Source organism: Perissodus microlepis, chromosome 13 (genome assembly GCF_051167445.1).
Source record: "Perissodus microlepis isolate ML-2025 ecotype Zambia chromosome 13, ASM5116744v1, whole genome shotgun sequence".
Classification (NCBI taxonomy): domain Eukaryota; kingdom Metazoa; phylum Chordata; class Actinopteri; order Cichliformes; family Cichlidae; genus Perissodus; species Perissodus microlepis.
This window is the reverse complement of record NC_140473.1, coordinates 28,841,237-28,859,447: the sequence shown is the minus strand read 5'-3', so window position 1 is coordinate 28,859,447 and position 18,211 is coordinate 28,841,237. Positions and strand designations below refer to the sequence as shown.

The following is an 18,211-nucleotide window of genomic DNA, read 5'->3' as shown; positions in this document are numbered from 1 at the left end:
AATATTCTACAATGTTCTGCATATAAAGTTTAAATTTCTTCAGTATTGAACAACAGAAAAAATAGGCTTTCTTGTCCGAGGTCATTTAAGTGAAAAAAAGAAAAAAAAGAAAAAGACAGCAGCCGACAGCGCTGTAAACAACGGTAGACTGGTGGGTAATAAGCGAATGAATAATACAGAAAACAGAGATTGGAGACGGGAAACTGTTCTTGAAGTATAGAGAGAGATAGAGAGAGAGCTAGCTGTGCATGAAGTGTGATTTTAATAGTCGTGGAAGCAAAACAGCAAAATTCATGACGACATTGATCAAATGTGAAGCGCAGGTTGCTGCTTCTTTTGCTGCTGGCTCGGTGAATTTTGGTTGGAGAGAGACAAAACCTGCAGCTCAGAATCAGCGCAAGAAGACGTAATCACAGCGCGGACCGGACGCATCAGAATCGCTGAGCTCCGACAGCGTGTCCGTCTACGGGCCGTCGGGTGAGAAAGCGGAGAAAGACAAAGTTGATTCTGATGCGTCGGTCCGTTCTGTGTTTACGTCTTTGTGTGGAATCCGTGTACCTGCTCTCATCTGCTGTTTGGTTGTTGTTGAAATGGTTTTGTGAGCTTTAATCTGAGAATCTGGCGTTTCTGGCAAAACACAGTTATATTTAAAAGTCGATTCAGGATTTAATGAATTGATATCGCTTTATTCAAGCTACTCACCTCCCACTTTCAACTGGACCATGGCCAATCAGAGAGGTCCCGCCCCTTACTATCTCTGCTTGGTTTAGTCCACGATAGGGGCATAATGTGTGTCTGTTGTTGACCACAGGGAAGGTTGCAGATTTTTTTTTTTTTTTTTTTGCTACCCGAACAGTTGGTCGCACAGGTGCAACCAAATATTTTTTTTTAGTCGCACCACTGAAAAATTTGGTCGCATTTGCGACCAAATTGGTCGCACTCTAGAGCCCTGCGATAGAATATGGGTAAAACATGCATTCGCAGTGCCTTTGTTTTCATACGCACATGGTGGAAAAAACATGGCAGTGACGGAGAATGAGAAGGGTGAAAGCAGATAGTTGAATGAAACGGATGAACCAGAATTGGTTTGTAAAAATGTGCAACTTCAGTGGTGTGGAACTGGTTTGGCTTTCGTCCATCAGATACACACCAAAGCACAATTTTTGACAGAGCATGCTAGCGGGCCGTCGTTATTACCGTGTTTTTCGGAAAATATCAATCAAATCCTTTGATGTTCTGAAAAATTGACAGCCCCTTATAATCTGGTGCATCTCATGTATGAATTCTGGTTGTGTTTACTGACCTCGAACCGATGTTATGTGGTACACGGCGCTCAAAGATCTGTCAAAAAATGTTTTAGTACGAAGCTATGAAGCCATACCACTTGATTGATTGTTGGAGCATTACGGCTACACTAGTCAGTAATATGTACTGTGCTTTAACATAATATTACCGTATTGTGTGTGTATAACCTCTTTTTAAGTTATGTGGATATTATACATGGTTATGCTGAGGATATGTCGGCCAATTTCCACTGGAAATGCCTTTTAGTTAAACTGTCAGCAAGGAATTTTCATTTGCATTTGCACTGTTAAATTTTTATATAACTTTAATGCACATAAAAAAACATCTGCTTGTTTAAGTGAAAATACATTAACCCTTTAAGACCTACCATAGGTCCCCCAGAGCTTATATTATATTTTTTTATTGTTTTATTTATATTTTGATATTGCTAGGGATGATGCAATGATCGGGGACCATTCTTAATTTCGTTGTTCTCGTGACAATGACAATAAAGTTTCTGATTCTCTGATCTGATTCTGATTTTACATTTTTTAGTGCCATTTTTGGGAGCATTTGAAGTTGCTATACATCAATACAATCATTATAGCCCAAATTTTAATAATATGTATGCATTAAGTGCATGGTAATTACATAAATTGCAAAAAAGTGCAATAAACTACAAAAAATTGAAAATCGTTTTTGTTTTTTTAACATATATTTCTAGTTAGAGAAATTTAAGAGGCTTATCCCTCAAAACTGTAAATAAAAAAAAAAGTTGCACAAAATAGTTTCCCACCACCGGAAATTTATTTTGTGTGTCTTCATAGTTTTTTTTTTTGAAATACACCAATTTTTATATAATGCAGGAAAAATGAAAATAAATATTATAGTGCAAATTTGCAAAAAAACTGCATATGCATCAAAATAAACTATTTTCAGCAGTGCAATTTGAGTTCTAAGCATCCCAGAAATGATACAGAAAGTCATAAAGTCAAACATAACTTTTAAAAACACCAGTGTAGGCTTATAAGGCCCTGAAGGTAAAAAAAAAACTACATTTCTGCGAAAATGACGTCACTTCCAGTTCCGGGCAGGTAATGGTGGACATGCGGTAGTTTGCGCTGATGTCTATTCTGAGGTAGGAAGTGTTACGAACAGCTGCTCGGATCAGCAAAGCGTGTTTCTGGCATATTATGTTTTTGTTGCTGCAAGTGGTTAATATGCAATTTTTTTCAAAGCTATATGTGGAAGGAAACCGTGACCTAGGACAAGCTGATGGCATAAGATGTAAGTACAACTCCTCCGGTTTCATATGCAAAAAAAATTATTGCGCTAGCTTATGTGGTTGCAGTTCTACCAGGATTTAAAAATAGTTACGCAAAACGGAGCGTGCCCGCTCCGACCGGCTTTAAAGGTTTAATGGGGGGGTTTGCACTAATAAAGTTGTGGAGTTGTAAAGTATCTTGTCTCGTGTCAATTATATCGTCAGTTATATCGTTATCGCAAATTTTCAAAAGTATATCGTGATAAATATTTTTGGCCATATTGCCCTGCCCTAATTTGGTGTATAGCTGCGTCACACATATTTACACCAGATATGCACCACTGAACAGAACCTAACCCATCTATCCTTTAGAAAAGAGACAGGAAAAACTGCCTATTTTGTATGCATGTCCTTTAACTGATTATCACTTTTAATATATGTAGCATGATGATATACCAAGTATCTAATCCAAAGTATACAGCTAAATGTCAGAACAACCAACCATATACCGAGCAGACACAACATAAATCTCTGGAGAATGCAAAGGCTGTGGATGCAGGAAAGAGAACATAAGAAAGGAAAGAAGCAGAGGTATTTCAATAAATTATCACTTACTTGCAGTGTTTGTGAGGCCCGCTGAGTGTCTCGATGACAAAGCATTCGCCACCATTTAGGCAGTAGGCCAAGTCCTTCTCATGACAGGGCTTGAAATGCTCCGAGTGTAGCGGAGGGACAGTTGGAGATGCTGCAGAACAAACAAAGAAAATCTTGTCAGTCACAAGCACGGTGTCCTTCCTTCACCCTGTAGGGAGTTTTTCAAAAGCTCAGTTCTTACCCAACTAAAACAAGAATAAGCTAAGTTTACTAAAATACCTGTGTACACGTAGAGAGGACCTCATTTTCACTCGCCGTGTCTTCAAATAAATCATGGTTTTATCTTAAACTACAGTAGAAAAATACCAGAATTGTTTGGCGCCAGCCAAGGATGCATAAGAACAGTTTGTCTGTGCCTACAGACAAACTCGACGCACATTGTGGATAATACCAACATGCGATTGTTTGTTTAGACCCTGCGATGTCACAAGCAAAAGATGGATGGAGGACAGGTAATAATCTGTCTCTTTATGATTAATACTCTATAGTTGCAGTAATGCTGTTGGAGAACATCAATTCTTCCAGTGATTTATCACAACTTGCGTGAGTGATTGTGCGTAGTACACAAATCTAAGGGAATCTGCTCGATGTATATTAATAAATGACCTTATAATTGAAATTCACTAGCTGGGCCGACGTCCTCATCTTAGGTTTGACAGCGTTTTAGTAGGTAAAAGTGAATGCTTTGACATGAATTGAGCTGCGGTTTGGGGAAGGCCTCGAAGGGGACTTGCGATGGCTCCCGGGCCTGGCAGATCCCCATGCACTACATAGAAATGAAGAAGTTAAAGAATTGAGAACAAGGAGGGAGGGGCACGTAAACGAGAATGAACAGCTTGCAGAACAGGGGGAACCTATATAGATGACAACCGGAAGGAGCGTGTTTGGAGGCGTGGTCCTGCTCCTGAAATTCCGATACATAATCTCCAATTAATAACCAACAGTTTCTCAACAGAAAGAAAAATGCACGATTAATGAAATAATGGTGTTATGGGCATTTTATTGCTGGTTGAGGATAAGATAAGAAAATGTTGAGATTTCACAGTGTTCATGGCCGTCATCCATCAGCATTGATTAGAAAGCCTGTGATGGAGCCGATCAAGCTTTCAGATGCAGGGAGAAATCTGATCTGCAGCACAGATGATGTTCTTATTAATACCAGACTGGGCTCCTGACTCTTTCCTTTGTGCTTACAAATGAAAAATGAGTCTGCTAAGGGCTCTCATTAGCAGAATCCCAGCTATGTTTTTCTTAAAGTAGCTAGATGAACTGTGATGAACCAGAACACTATGCTTCAGTGATTAAAATCAGTTTTACTTAGAGGATGCTGTTACTTCCACAAGAGTACTGATCACTGTATTAGGTTGTTCTTTAATGATGTGTGGAAGATACATCCAAGTGAACTGAAAATTTTTCAATCAAGAAATGAGGAGAGGGGAGGACTGTGGAGGTGAGTTAGAGGTGAGTTATTTTTGTATGGGCTCAGATCCCCTAATCAGCAGTTTGAGGCACCACAGGATTGAGTGGTGGGTTGGCTTATGAGACGCTAGGTGCTGATCAGACCCCAGGGATATTCTGCAACCACTGATAATTAGCAGATGAGAGACTGGTTTAAAGTTAGTAGTTGAACCGGGAACTAAGGAAGGGGTAAACTGAGGTTTCCAGTAGCTTGGACAACATGGCGATATGCGCTCAACGCCGGATCCGAGGCTGACATGAAAAGCACGTACAGAGTAATGAATTATTTACAAATAAATAAATATTTCTGAATATCTGTTTCAGTTTAAATACCGACCTGTTATTACCTGGGTTGCTGCATTAATAGAAGGATTGTTGTCCTTTGTATGACATGGGACATGTGGGTTTGTATGACAGGATTTGAAGTTTGCTAGCAACTCTAAACTAAATTGTAGTGTATCCAATTTAACAACTACCCAGCTTTGGGTAAAATATTAAAAAAATTACCATGACTGGTTTCAGATGGTTTTCAAATTTTAGCTTTAAAAATCCACACCTAATGATGATAGCAATTAGTATTAAGAGAAAAGAACAAAAAGGGGAAAAAAGTTTCAGCTTGAGCTTGAAAACAACTGGTGCTACGGACAAAAGTTAGAGTTCTCTAATCATCCAGGGAGGTCGTCTTAACCCTGACAGTGAAGCTGTCACTTCCTCTAAAACAACAAAACAATGCAAACAGTGGTTGTACCCAGTGGCATGACCAAAGCCTTAACCAATACCAGTTAGTGTCGAAGATTCCGGCTCTGTGGCTAAGGTCTAAAAAAGTCACCAGTGTCGTTTGAATGACCTGGGAAATATAATGAACACATATTGTTCAATCATGGCAACTAACATTAAGTTTCTACAGCCGGTTTAGGGAGAGAGAACATATGCAGGAAAGAAAGCAGCATTATTTTGCTGTTCGCATCCTGTGGATTCACAAGGTAACGGTGAGAAGAAATTCATTCTGAAAACAGCATTTCAACTAGACAAGGACAAATAGAGAGATTAAGAGAAGTCATGATTGTAAGAGAATTCATAACAACTATCTCCTTGGGTATGTCCAGACATAGATGCCTCGCCTTCCAGTGGAGCACATTCTGCCCACAGAGACATTAAAACAAAGGCCTGAACCACAAAACGGTGCTGAATCTTTCTTTGCACTCAGTCTGCAACACTAGATCTTTTTTGAAACAAAGGATTTCCTTCCACAAACGATTTCATGCTTGGACTGGGTTGTGCTGTTTTGTTAGTCTTTGCGATAAGTGACAGAAGCGCCATTTGTCATCATCTCCCTTTGTTTTTTTTGTTGACAGAGTTGTCACAATGCACTGTAGGTTGTTTAGCTTAACACTCGTCACCTGTCAGCTCAGACACTGTATGCACTCAAAGAATTGTATCATTTTAAAGAATACCAGAGGAGACTGAAAACAGTAATTTCAGTCTGCTGGAAATGTCAATGCAAGTTTAAAAACATAGCCCGCAGACAGCAGGCGTCAATCACTACAGAAGAAAACAGTCCAATTTACTCCACTATGATGTGAAGAGAAGGTTGGAGAGGCCCCGAAAGGATCAATAAACCATTGGGTGCTGGATAACACAACCCTCCACTTCAACTCGTCTTTTCCTTCCTTTGTCTCCTTCTCTCCTTCTCGCTGATTACAAGCAAGAAAATGAGGAAGGAATAAGAAAGCTGCTGATTTTCACCTCCACATCAAGGCGCTGCTTGATTGTGGAGTAGAGGAAGCTGTAGCCATTTATGTAATAGTTACGGAATTAATGATGGAAAAAAGAGCAATCAGGGTCCTTTCTGAACTTCTAACTATGACACGGATGTCTTCAGTAGACACTTCAAGATGAGATGAGATTAGCTAGAAGGATATCAAACCACCAGTAAGGGCAGGTGATGCAGTATTCATGATTTCATTATTGTTCTACGACTTTGGGAATCCAGATCAACGGGGGGGAACATATACTGAAGGAATTTCAGAAGTTCAGCTTGTCTACTTCAAATAATACTACTACTAATTCTAATATTGCTACTTTAACACTATAAATTTCATCACCATGTATGTTTTATGCAAAGTAAGACATTGCTGCTACAGAGATTTGTAGCCATATTCGTAAAACAAAATGCTCCCAGTGATGAAACTCTAAGAAAAGTCTAAGAATTATGAATCCTTCAAAAATTTCCCCTACACTTAAGGCTAGACTTTGTTATCAGTAATACCAGCTCAGAACAGGAAGTAGAATTCTTAAGAGGGTAAAGAGTTTAAGCAGAGGAGAGAAACTGTTAAGACCTCCTGCTGTTGCTTTTTAATCCCCAGTTTATCCATTTGGAGTAATATTTAAGTGTGGTTGAGCTGGAGAGTAGCATCTTTGTAAGGATGTACATAATCAAAAAAATGATCTTATGTAAAGGTGGAGGGGCAATAGAGTCAAAAGTCAGACTTTGGAATTTTGTGCCCAGGTGTTGTTATTTTTCCTGTACGGATCTTGTACTTTCATTCACATCTTTTTACTCAGAATAACTTTATGTTAGGAGGCAAGCTTATTCTATTAGCTTCACTTATATCGTCTTCACCTAAGTCTCTAAGGCGATCCTGCACATTAAACATTATGCTAAATCATGATGCTCAACCATCAGCAGTGAGTAAAATCTCTCTTCCAAGCCATTTTTCCCTTTTTTGTTTATTTGTTGTGTATTCCATATAAGTTTGGCACAGGTAGGATAATTTCTCATACTTGAACCACCATTGCCTCTGTCGTTTAACAGCAAGTGCTGATGTAGGCTAAAAATAGGCCCTTGGGTATGTGGTCAGCAGCCACTTATTAAGTAGTTCAAATATTTCCCTTCAAAATGAGAAACGATGAGAGGGCACTTTCAGGACATAAGCACCACTATTAGCCCTAAAATCCCTTCAATATGGATGTGTTGGCCTCCAATCCAAATTAAATTCCTTCCTTCTGTTTATATTCATAAGGTAATGGTCAAACAAAGTTATGTTTGCAGACCTCATTTACAGCTCTTTTTCCTCACTACTGTTATAGAAAACATGCCATGCCATATTGGATAGTACATTTTTTGTGTGACATGCAAAGACATGTAAAACAGAGCTACATACCAAAACATAAATGAAAGAAAGAAACTCAGACATTCTCCTCATTGTTACAATAAATTTGAATAAATTCATATATAATATTGCTTAGTGCAGGCGGTTCAGTTGGTTGGTTAAATTGTCAATAATTCTGCAGTCTAGACAGAACAGAGCATCTCCAAAGTGTTGCAAATGAAAACACAGATTCTCTCTTTGCTGCTGTTGCAAAACTTTTCTGAATGCATTATCTTAAAAAGAGAAATGCCAGCTATACAAAAATCTGCTTAAGCTATATTCAAGTCATAATTTATCAGGCACTTACAGTTATCAACAAAGCACTGATTAGGGAATAATCTGTGTTAACTTTGTAATGTGATGTGGTGAGCATGCATTGATAGTGAAGGCAGTCGTTATATAACCATATATAACTGTCTGAATGCACCCGGGGCAATCTTTCTCAACCTATATTATGGTTAGCATTATAGTTAGCTGATATGTAACATTCTTTGGCAATATTTAATCACTCTTGACACTGTCTACCCTCATGTGTTTTCCACCATATGCATCTGTACCAATACCTCGATGTGGCTGTTGTGGGTGAAGCACAAAGGTCCCATGAGGAGGCCTGTAATAGTGTACTTCCTGGCTGACAATTCTCCCAAGTGGCAGACCAACAGCTTGCCAGCAAGGCATTCATGCTAACTGATAGCAAAGGTCTCGGGCAAGCTGCTTCTACCCTGCCTGATTATTGATTTGTGCTGGGAGTGGAAATAGTCAGAAACAGGGACTACACAAAAAAGACTAACAAAAATGGAAACATGGGGTTTTCTATTGTAGAACGGAGGGTTACTGAATGTAACAGGTAGTAGTAACACATGTAGGCAGCAGTTCTTTTACACTGTTAAAGGTATCGTTAGGCAACTTCATCAGTCAGCAGTCAGAGACAAGAGTACTGCTGCTGTCCTGTTTCTACTGGACACTCTAGAGGACTGATGTTGTTGTTTGAGTTTGAGGACGTTGCTCTAGAGAACTGACTCATGACATTACTGGGCTTGACAAGTGTCAGTATGCCTTTATAAGTCTGGTGTGTGCTAATGATATTTTATACTATATTTTCCTTTTTGTTTTAACCGAATTTCCACAAAATGAACTTAGGTATATAAGCAGTTGTCAAGAAGAAAAAGTAAACATAAATTTTACTTTTCAAACTGGTTCCATAACTTGGAGTCACTGCTTGTGATAATTGAATCAGTGAAGCTGATATTTAGATTATGTTCACACTCTCTGTTTAAAACAGATGAGATTATTTATTCATTCAATGCCTAGGTGGTGTCTTTAATTGATAACACACAGCGTATGCCATCTGATGGCTCACACAGTGCGCATTTATGAACAAACCATCTGAAAGGTGTTAAAGACAAATAAAAAAGAATCATGCATGAAGACTCAGATGGTTCTGTTCCTCCAACAGATGTTGATTTATGGAGTCATTTACATCGCTCTCGAGAGATCATACAAAACTGTCTATGTCTAAAACTTTAGACATAGTTTTCGCTGCAGTCAAAAATATATACCATGATATGCTATACCTCTACTGAGGCTCAAAGCACCGTGGGGGAGTGAGGAATGAAACTTCCATTTAGAAACCTAATGTTGATTGAAGTGCATTCATGTTACAAGTTCCTCTGCAAAGTGTTATGAAATTGCTCTGGTAAGTAAAACTGGTCATTCAGCAGCTGCCTGTTTTAGTAAAATCTAAAAATCTAGTAAAAATACAAGCTTTTGTCTTAGCTGGCAGAAACTTCTGGGTTATTTCAATCAATTTGAAGTCTTCCTAATCAAAAAAGCACTTTTCAAACACACTGCAGGCATGCTCAGCAAACTCAAACAGTAGTCAAAAGAACAAATATTTCTTCTTTGCTCCCACCTCTTTTTTCATTCCATTCAGCTGTTCTTGTCCTGCTTACTGCCTATCTGACCATCTGTAGCCCATCAGTTCATCACTTCATCAACAGAGACACTAGAAATGTATCCTCTCTTTTTTGGGAAAATTACATAAAATCTTAATTTCTTTATTCATCTTCAACAGACAATGAAAAACAACTAAACTATATGTTTGTATTTAAAACAAAGAGAAGAGTCACTCCTGTGAGGTCAACACACTGCAAGTACTGCAATTATTGCTGGATACCCTAAATCACTTATCCGACTCGTGTTGACAGCTTGGTTTTTTATGTTTTGATCATAAAAATGTTTACAATGTTTAAAATATGTGCACATCTGGGATAGACTGATGCTTAAAATGTACAAAATACACAATAACGCAGTTTAATGAATGACTTTTTTGTGGTCTTGGCAGTTCTTCAATAATCACGGGTTTCGTATACCAAGCTAATTGGGCTAAATCGAAAATACCCACAACGACCAACCAGTGCATGGTGGGCCTGGCTAAATTCTAAAACACCAACAGCAGACCTCCCAGCTGTGTAGCTATGCAAAACCTTTCAATTTTATTTATTAACTCAACAACCTCTCATGACTGCAAACTACTCATTCTGCTCAGTGGCTGAGAACTTTGAACACAATGAGAGAAACAAGCCAAATGGACTGGTTATAATCTGCATTCAGAGCAAAGGCAAAGAGAAGCTGATCCAAGAGGACTACATGGAGCGAAGGGCTCACAGTGCAACATCTAAATAACCTGTTTTAGCTCTCTTTCCAGAGGAGACACAAATCACCAGTGTGTTCTGTAGCAATGTAACACTTTGCACACACAATGCTGTGTGTAAAAACTGTGCCAACTCTCTGTTTGACTCCATGTTTGTGGCAGAAACTGCTGTCAAGTCTGTATTATTGACATCTATGTGTTGTCTGACTTAGCGGACTGCTGCATGAATTCCATGAGCACACTCTGTGTTTGTTGTCGTTGTCCATTTGGCTTTTTCTTCTTCTGCGATTAATTGTAACCAGTTTTAAAATGGTAACATTTTAAACGCACTGTTTCTAAATTAGCAGCGCATGTGTGTTTCTGTCAGAAAAGTTGAGCTCAACAGCTTTAATGGAGTGAATGATGCATGAGTTAACATTGTACTTGATTAATGCATTATCCACCCACTGTAATGCTAACTGCATGACACACACAGGTTTAGAAGGAGGCAGAAAGAAGCAAATATATTTTTAGCATTACGAGAAAGTAATCCAAAGCTGTACCAAGGAGATCCTTTACATATTGTGATAAATGATTTAACCTATGTTAGCATACATAAATGAACTGATATTAGACACAAGTGGTGCAAACAAGCTTCTTTTGAAGGGTGGGTAGGGACTCCATTTGCAAAAGGGTGAGGGTTCAGTCCTTCAGTAGGAACTTGAAGTAGAGCTGCTACTACTCCACATCAAAAGGAGCCAGTTGGGTGGTTTAGGCATTTGACTGAGATGCCTCCTGGGCGCCTCCTAGGTGAGGTGTTTTGAGCATGTAAAGGAGACCCCAGGCAGAAACAGGACACGCTGGAGAGGCTGTGTGTCATGGCTGCTTTGGAAACCTCACGGTCTGGATAAGCGAGCAACAAGGGTGATCTGTGCTCCTCTGCTTAGACTGCCTCCCTGTGACCCAGACTTGTGCTGGCTGAGCAGCAGAAAATGTTTAACAGCTAACAGAGTATCAAGTCCTAATAGCTGGCTAGTTCTTGTTTCTTTTTAACATTCAAGATGTTTTTATACAGTTTGACAGCAACAGGCTAAAAAGATGCATTAGCTAACCTGACAGTTGTAGTTTGTCTACAAAAATGACAATGCTTAGCGTCAGCAGGCTTCCAATACATTGGCGGAAGCTCTGCTCATTATCAAGCTTGCTGTGACATTGACGTTCAACACATTTCTCAAATTCAGTTTCTTGACACATAGCTTGAGTATAGCTGTGGTGGTGGTAAGATATCATTATTGCACAGCATGATCCAATAAAGATAACAGCACACCTCACTTCTCTCCCACTCATTCTCGCTCTTATGGAGCAGCTGTCCAAAAAAATATCCACCAAGTCATCTTCACTGATAGCAAAGCTCTTTGAGATAAGAGCACCAGTCTGTGATGTGATGTGTCTCTTTAAAATTGCTTTGAATGGCTCCATTGCTGATGCTTTGGATTGGATTTAATAGCTTTTGTGTGGCAGGTAAACAAATTGGATGAAAATCTCAAGTTAAGATGAAAGTCAAGTTAAGCTTCTCCATGCATACATCTGTGTGAGTGTGTGTGCATGTGTGTAACTCATCAATCAGTAACAGTAGCATATGTAACAGTGCTTCCTGCTAGTGCAACTTTGATTAATATATAGTGTATAGTACATATGCTACTGTCTATGATGACACTGAATTTCCATTCATGATCCCTCATATTAAGTAAATGCACAGCAGCTGTCTCGTTCAGTCCAGCGCTTGTGTGTATCTGCATGTGAATGTTAATTAGTGTATGCACGTGTGTGTGCGTGCATTTCAATTTGTCTGTCTATGTGGAGTCTTGAGTGTTGCACAGAGGCAGCAGAGCAAAGCCACACTGCTCACTGCATTGCAGATACTTGGCCCTGTGTGGCATGGCACAGATAGATGTGTGTGAGCAGGCCTCCGTGCTCTGACTGTACAGCCAAACAAAAACAAAATGGCAGTGTGTCAAGATAGCTCTGCGGTCAACAACAGGCTAATCATGGAAATCTGATACTACCTGTTCCCTCCCGCTCTCCCTCAGTCTTTCCTCGCACAAGCTCGTACAGTCACATAAACACACACTCCAGTAGCTCATTTTAAGTGCACCTGCTCTGTGCAGATAGGCCCGCTACCTCTGCTAATCTGTCCGTGTGTCAGTCAGCCCTGCCTGGCCAATAAAGTCCCCCCAATGCTTCATGTTCTCTGTTCAGATCGCATTCACAGGACACCTCCAGGCTTTGCCAAATAAATAGCGCTAAGTATCAGGCCTCATCCCGTCCCCTGGCCATCTGGCTCAATAACAGAGAAATTCATTACTCTCCAGGTGATAGCTTCAGCACACTCTCTCTGGATTGACTTTGTATCCCTGCAGGCTTCATTCTGACACTGGAGATTATAATCACAACCTGGCTGCTAATGTGAATGCTGAAGCCACTGCTGTTGCTCATACCAACAGTTCACGTCTGTCTGACATTATCATCCCTACAAATTCTGCTGGCACTGCAACAAAAAGGTACCTCTCTCTCCCTCTGTGTCTATGTGTGTGTGTGTATATATACATATACATATACATACATATATATATATATATATATATATATATATATATATATATATATATATATATATATATATATACACACACATATACATACACACACGGTGCAGTGCTGATGAAAGTATCACCTGGTAGGGTTAGAGTGAACGGATTATATTACATCGGGATCCCTCCTAATCCCTTATCCAATTGGTTCAGCCTTAGCTTTCCACCATAAATAAATAAATGTATAAATTATACACCTGAAATTAAAACCCATGTTTACTATGTACAGTAAATGATTAACTGTTCCCTTTTTGAAAACGGAGGTGAGGTCAAAGAGGAATTTGTTATAATCATTATACTTTAATGTAGCTCAGGTGGCAGAGCAGGTCAGCCACTAATCAGAAGGTTGGTGGTTCGATCCCAGGCTGCCCCCTGGCTGCATGCCAAATATCCTCGGGCAAGATACTAACCCTATGTTTGCCTACTGGTGGTGGTCAGAGGGCCCGGTGGCGCCAGTGTCCGGCAGCCTCGCCTCTGTCAGTGCGCCCCAGGGCAGCTGTGGCTACAATGTAGCTTGCCATTGCCAGTGTGTGAATGTGTGTGTGAATGTGTGAATGACTGAATGTAGTGTGAAGCGCTTTGGGGTCCTTAGGGACTAGAAAAGCGCTATACAAATGCAGGCCATTTTAAAAAATAAATAAATTAATTAAGGGGGCAGCACGGTGGCACGGTGGTTAGCACTGTTGCCGCACAGCAAGAAGGTCCTGAGTTCAATTCCAACATCAGGCCGGGGTCTTTCTGTGTGGAGTTTGCATGTTCTCCCCGTGTTTGCGTGGGTTCCCTCCGGGTACTCCGGCTTCCTCCCACCGTCCAAAGACATGCAGCTTGTGGGGATAGGTTAATTGGATAATCCAAATTGTCACTAGGTGTGAATGTGCGAATGAATGTGAGTGCGAATGGTTGTCGGTCCCTGTGTGTTGGCCCTGCAACAGACTGGCGACCTGTCCAGGGTGTACCCTGCCTCTCGCCCTATGACAGCTGGGATAGGCTCCAGCGCCCCCCGCGACCCTGAAAAGGATAAGCGGAAGCGAATGGATGGATGGATGGATGGATAAATTAAGGGTGCAACGATACACAAAATTCACGGTTCGGTTCGATACTTTGGTGTCACGGTTCGATATTTTTTCGATACAAAAAAATGTTCATGCCTTTTTAATTTGTCATTTATTAAAATTATAAATATATATTTTAACTCAAGAGTACAGTTTTTAAATTTAATGTTACTGAAACGAAAAAAATAAATCTGATCGAGAAATCACTCATCTTTGGAAAAGAGAGTTTATTACAGAGAAATGGCTCTTTCCAAAATAAAAGCTATACTATATGCTTCTTCTGGGCTATATTCTCAGCAGCATATTAAACATATCAGGTCCCCATAAGGAGAATCATGTGCTAACGGCTGTAGCTCGGAGTATTAATAATACTGTTATCTCTGTAAAAATAACTTGGTGGGGATTTTGGGGTGATTTTTTTTCCTGGGTTGTGGGTGTAGTGGGTCTTATCCAGCTTTACCAAAATACTTAATGTGCACACACACTTAGATTGCTTTATTGCTAAATTCGTGTACAGTGCATCCCCCCTCTCACAAACTCAGATTTGCATAGGAGGATGCCCCCATCCACAAAAACATGGAAATGTTCATCAGTGATATATGGTACAGGTTCTGCAGGCATAGGTTACTTCTCTCTATCTGCTCTGTCCATTTCTAAGTGACCCTTGAGCGCCGTCACAGAGTTTGCTAACTTGCTAATTTGTATGTAGCAAGTTAGCAATTCAGGCTAGTGTTCCATATGGCTTCCCATGAAAACTATGAATATTATAGTTGTTGCTTTATAAGTGAACAAATAAATTACGGAAATGTTTATGCATATGCATTCATGGATAGAAACATGTTGAAATCTGAAAGAATCTTATAGTAAATGCTTGTCTTGGGTATGGCAAAATAAAAGACCAAACATTCCCACACTATATGTACCACTTTTGCTTAAGACATAAACCTAAACACATGATTTAATCCCATTATCAACAGCTGCAGTGTATGCTGGCAGAACTATTTTTTATCATCTCAATCACATTTTAGAAATAGCTCTTTGTCATGTCACTTGGGAGTATACAGTGGTGTGCAAGTACCCATAATAAGACTATTTATATGCTGGCAAAGCCCACAGCTCTGCTGTATCAAGCATCCCAATAATGTTTACATTTATTTAGTAAAATCTTCACATAGATGCTGGCACTTCATACACCATTTGACAATAGCACCAGGTGGTGAAAAACATAATTTAAAACAAGCGTAATTCATGGCATATGTCAGGTAACATTAATATTTGAAACCCCATTAATACAAAATGTGTTCTGTCAGTTCCACCTCACAGGAATTTAAATTTCTCTTCATATGCATATAATTAATGTGCATTTCATACTGTTCTTTCTCACCTTACATATAGAATCATTTGAAGGTATTTTTCGATTTATTTGTTAATTAGATGTGATCAGCTGATGCAACCATCACCGTGCAAACTGACTTTGGTTTCATGGAAGCAGCATAGTATTCAGCAAGTATTCTGAAAATTTTCTGTCCTAATTCTACATTTCTCCACTAATCATACTGGAACAATCCTAAAAGAGTATTTAGACGTATAATATTCAACTCGTTAGAGAACTTAAAGAGTGATTCAGCAGGGCCTTTTATCAAGTTATATTTTAGAACAACAGTGTTGGAACTTCTTATTCTTATTCATGGAGCATTCAAATCAACTTGACAATATGAATAGTTTACTGTTCCTTAGAGACTCTTAGTAAGGTTTTACAGAAAATCCAATTACTGGTCTTCTGATGATGCCTGAGCAAATGAGCTATGGGAGAACATAATTTCAGCAATATGCACATAAAGAAGGAGAGAGTACATGCAGAGAGCTAAATAACTGTAACTTAATGTTTTTCACTGTACTGGCAAACATGATCCCTACGAGGTCTCTTTGAGTGAAAAACTTAATCTGTAGTTTTTGCAGTAGAGCTACATTGGAGCCAACAAATACAAACTTTATGCAGGTCGAGGCTGACAGTATGCCTTGTACTGAATAAGAGCAGCCTTACCCTGCAAATGCTTTCAATTTAACTTCATCAATTTCAACAACAAATTTTATATTAATAAAATAATAGGTTGAACTTTGGTTACAACTGCATATTAAAGTGGTAATGTTAGGATAACAAGGCAGAAACAAGAACAAAAATGCAACATTTAAAGAGAAAAAGACTGTTAAACAGGACATGATTCATGTCTTCTACATGTACACACACACAAACTGACACACACACAGATGGTATGATCAGTTTGTTAGCCCCCACCACTACCCTTACATGGAATGCAGAGTGAGTTTCCTTAATTAAGTTGAGAAGAAGCTATTACTTTTGGGACAGACTCAATTGTCCTCGCTCTGTAGCACCAGTGGCTGTGGGCTTCTAATCACATCATACAAAAAGAGAGAGGGCGATAGAGAGAGAAAGCGTGACTGCTTGTCTGCCAACAATTAACCCTTCATCTAAGACTTCCTACTGTTAATATGGTCTTTGAGGAGAGCGATTTTCAGTTTAATTCAGTTGGAAAAGAGTCTTTAAAATATTCACAAGATCACATGCTGCACTAGAGAGGTAGATTATTTAAGGATCATTTCCTTTATGGCCTTAAAGCTGTATATTTTTGCCTATTATTAATATATTATTAACTTTTGTGCAGAAAGAAAGTCATGCAACAAATAAAAACACAAGTGTTCCTTTGAGGTTTGTATTTCTGACCATAAAATGAATGTTACTGTAATCTTAACTCTCTTTCTGGCTCAGTTGTCTTCTCCACCATCTCATGTAAAACTTGTATTTAATGTTTCAATTCCTGCAACAGAGTGGTTTACCTTTTTTTCTGGCAGATGTTGAAGCCAGCTGCCTGTTGCTGCTGCTTCCGGTCCGGGGACCTCATGTAACCCTCAGCATAGCTCATCCAACCTTTAATCTAATCAGTCAGAATAAGTGCAAACACCTGTGTAGGTTGGTAAGCTGGCACAACATAATGATTAATCAAGTCTCGTTAGGCTCTTTGGAATAGTGCTGACCTGACGGGAAATATTGGCTTTGCTATCACTGACTGAACTTTAGCCAGAAGTGTTAACAAACTTGACATTTTCAGTCCACAGACAAGAGACCAAAAGAAATTTTTGCACCATGTGATGGAGTGTTGATGTAAGGAATGAAGAGAAATTCAACAGTGAGGTCAATGCTGAGGCATGATAATGAAATGAAATCGCAGAATCTCAGGAAGGTATCAAAAGCAAACAAGTTGCTACAGCTATGATGGTGTTTTCCAACTAAATATGCAATAAAATACTGTTCGTAGAAATGTGCAATTAAAAACATAATCTACCAGAAATTAAATTTTGAAAACAAATCAAGCACTTGAGCACAGAGCGTTTCAGAAAAACCCAATGTGGCAATTATAACAACTGTATGGAAACAGAGAATAACAAATTGCCCATGTCTTTGAAAAGGTTTTCATTTGTTGCTTAGCAACTAACTGAACACATGACCGACATTTCCCCTGTACATTTGGTGAATGCCACCAAATCTTTGAACACTGATGTTCCCCATAGGACATGGGGACTCCATTGTGTGTTGCTTACTGCAGACTGGGGTCACTGGGAGGCTGTATAGGTTTATTAAGTATTAGTCTTAAAGCAGAGTGTTGCAGTCCCCTGATGGCTTTCTGTTCTTCTGCAATTGCGATAATGTATTTGATGTAGTGACAAAAACCACACTACCAGTTTTAACCCCACTTATTCAGAAACCAGTGGAAGAAGAAACGCACCATTCTGTGTTTCTTTTCCTCCTTTTTCCCTTGTTTGTTTATGCCACATCTGCATGAATATTAACTTGATTTGGACTCAATCAACAGTAAATAAACACTATTTATAACATCTATTAACCATGACTGCAGTTTGCTCCCGGGTTGGCCACAGCACAATGCAAGGCAAGTGGAAAAACCAACATGACAGTGAGTTAATCTGTTTTCCATGGAGTTCTACAAAACACACCACAAGTCTCAAACATGGAAGCATAACATATGTAG

At 39.3% G+C, this 18,211-nt stretch overlaps 1 protein-coding gene across 2 annotated transcripts in view; it reads right to left on the bottom strand.

The window, feature by feature from the left end:
• nrg3a (neuregulin 3a) overlaps nucleotides 1-18,211 on the bottom strand; it is a 343,893-nt gene that overhangs the window by 146,949 nt on the left and 178,733 nt on the right. For both annotated transcript variants that reach the window (XM_084949177.1, XM_084949176.1), the window contains exon 2: nucleotides 3,164-3,293. In XM_084949177.1, the coding sequence (XP_084805303.1) occupies nucleotides 3,164-3,293 (130 nt within the window). The remainder of the gene's footprint in view (nucleotides 1-3,163; nucleotides 3,294-18,211) is intronic.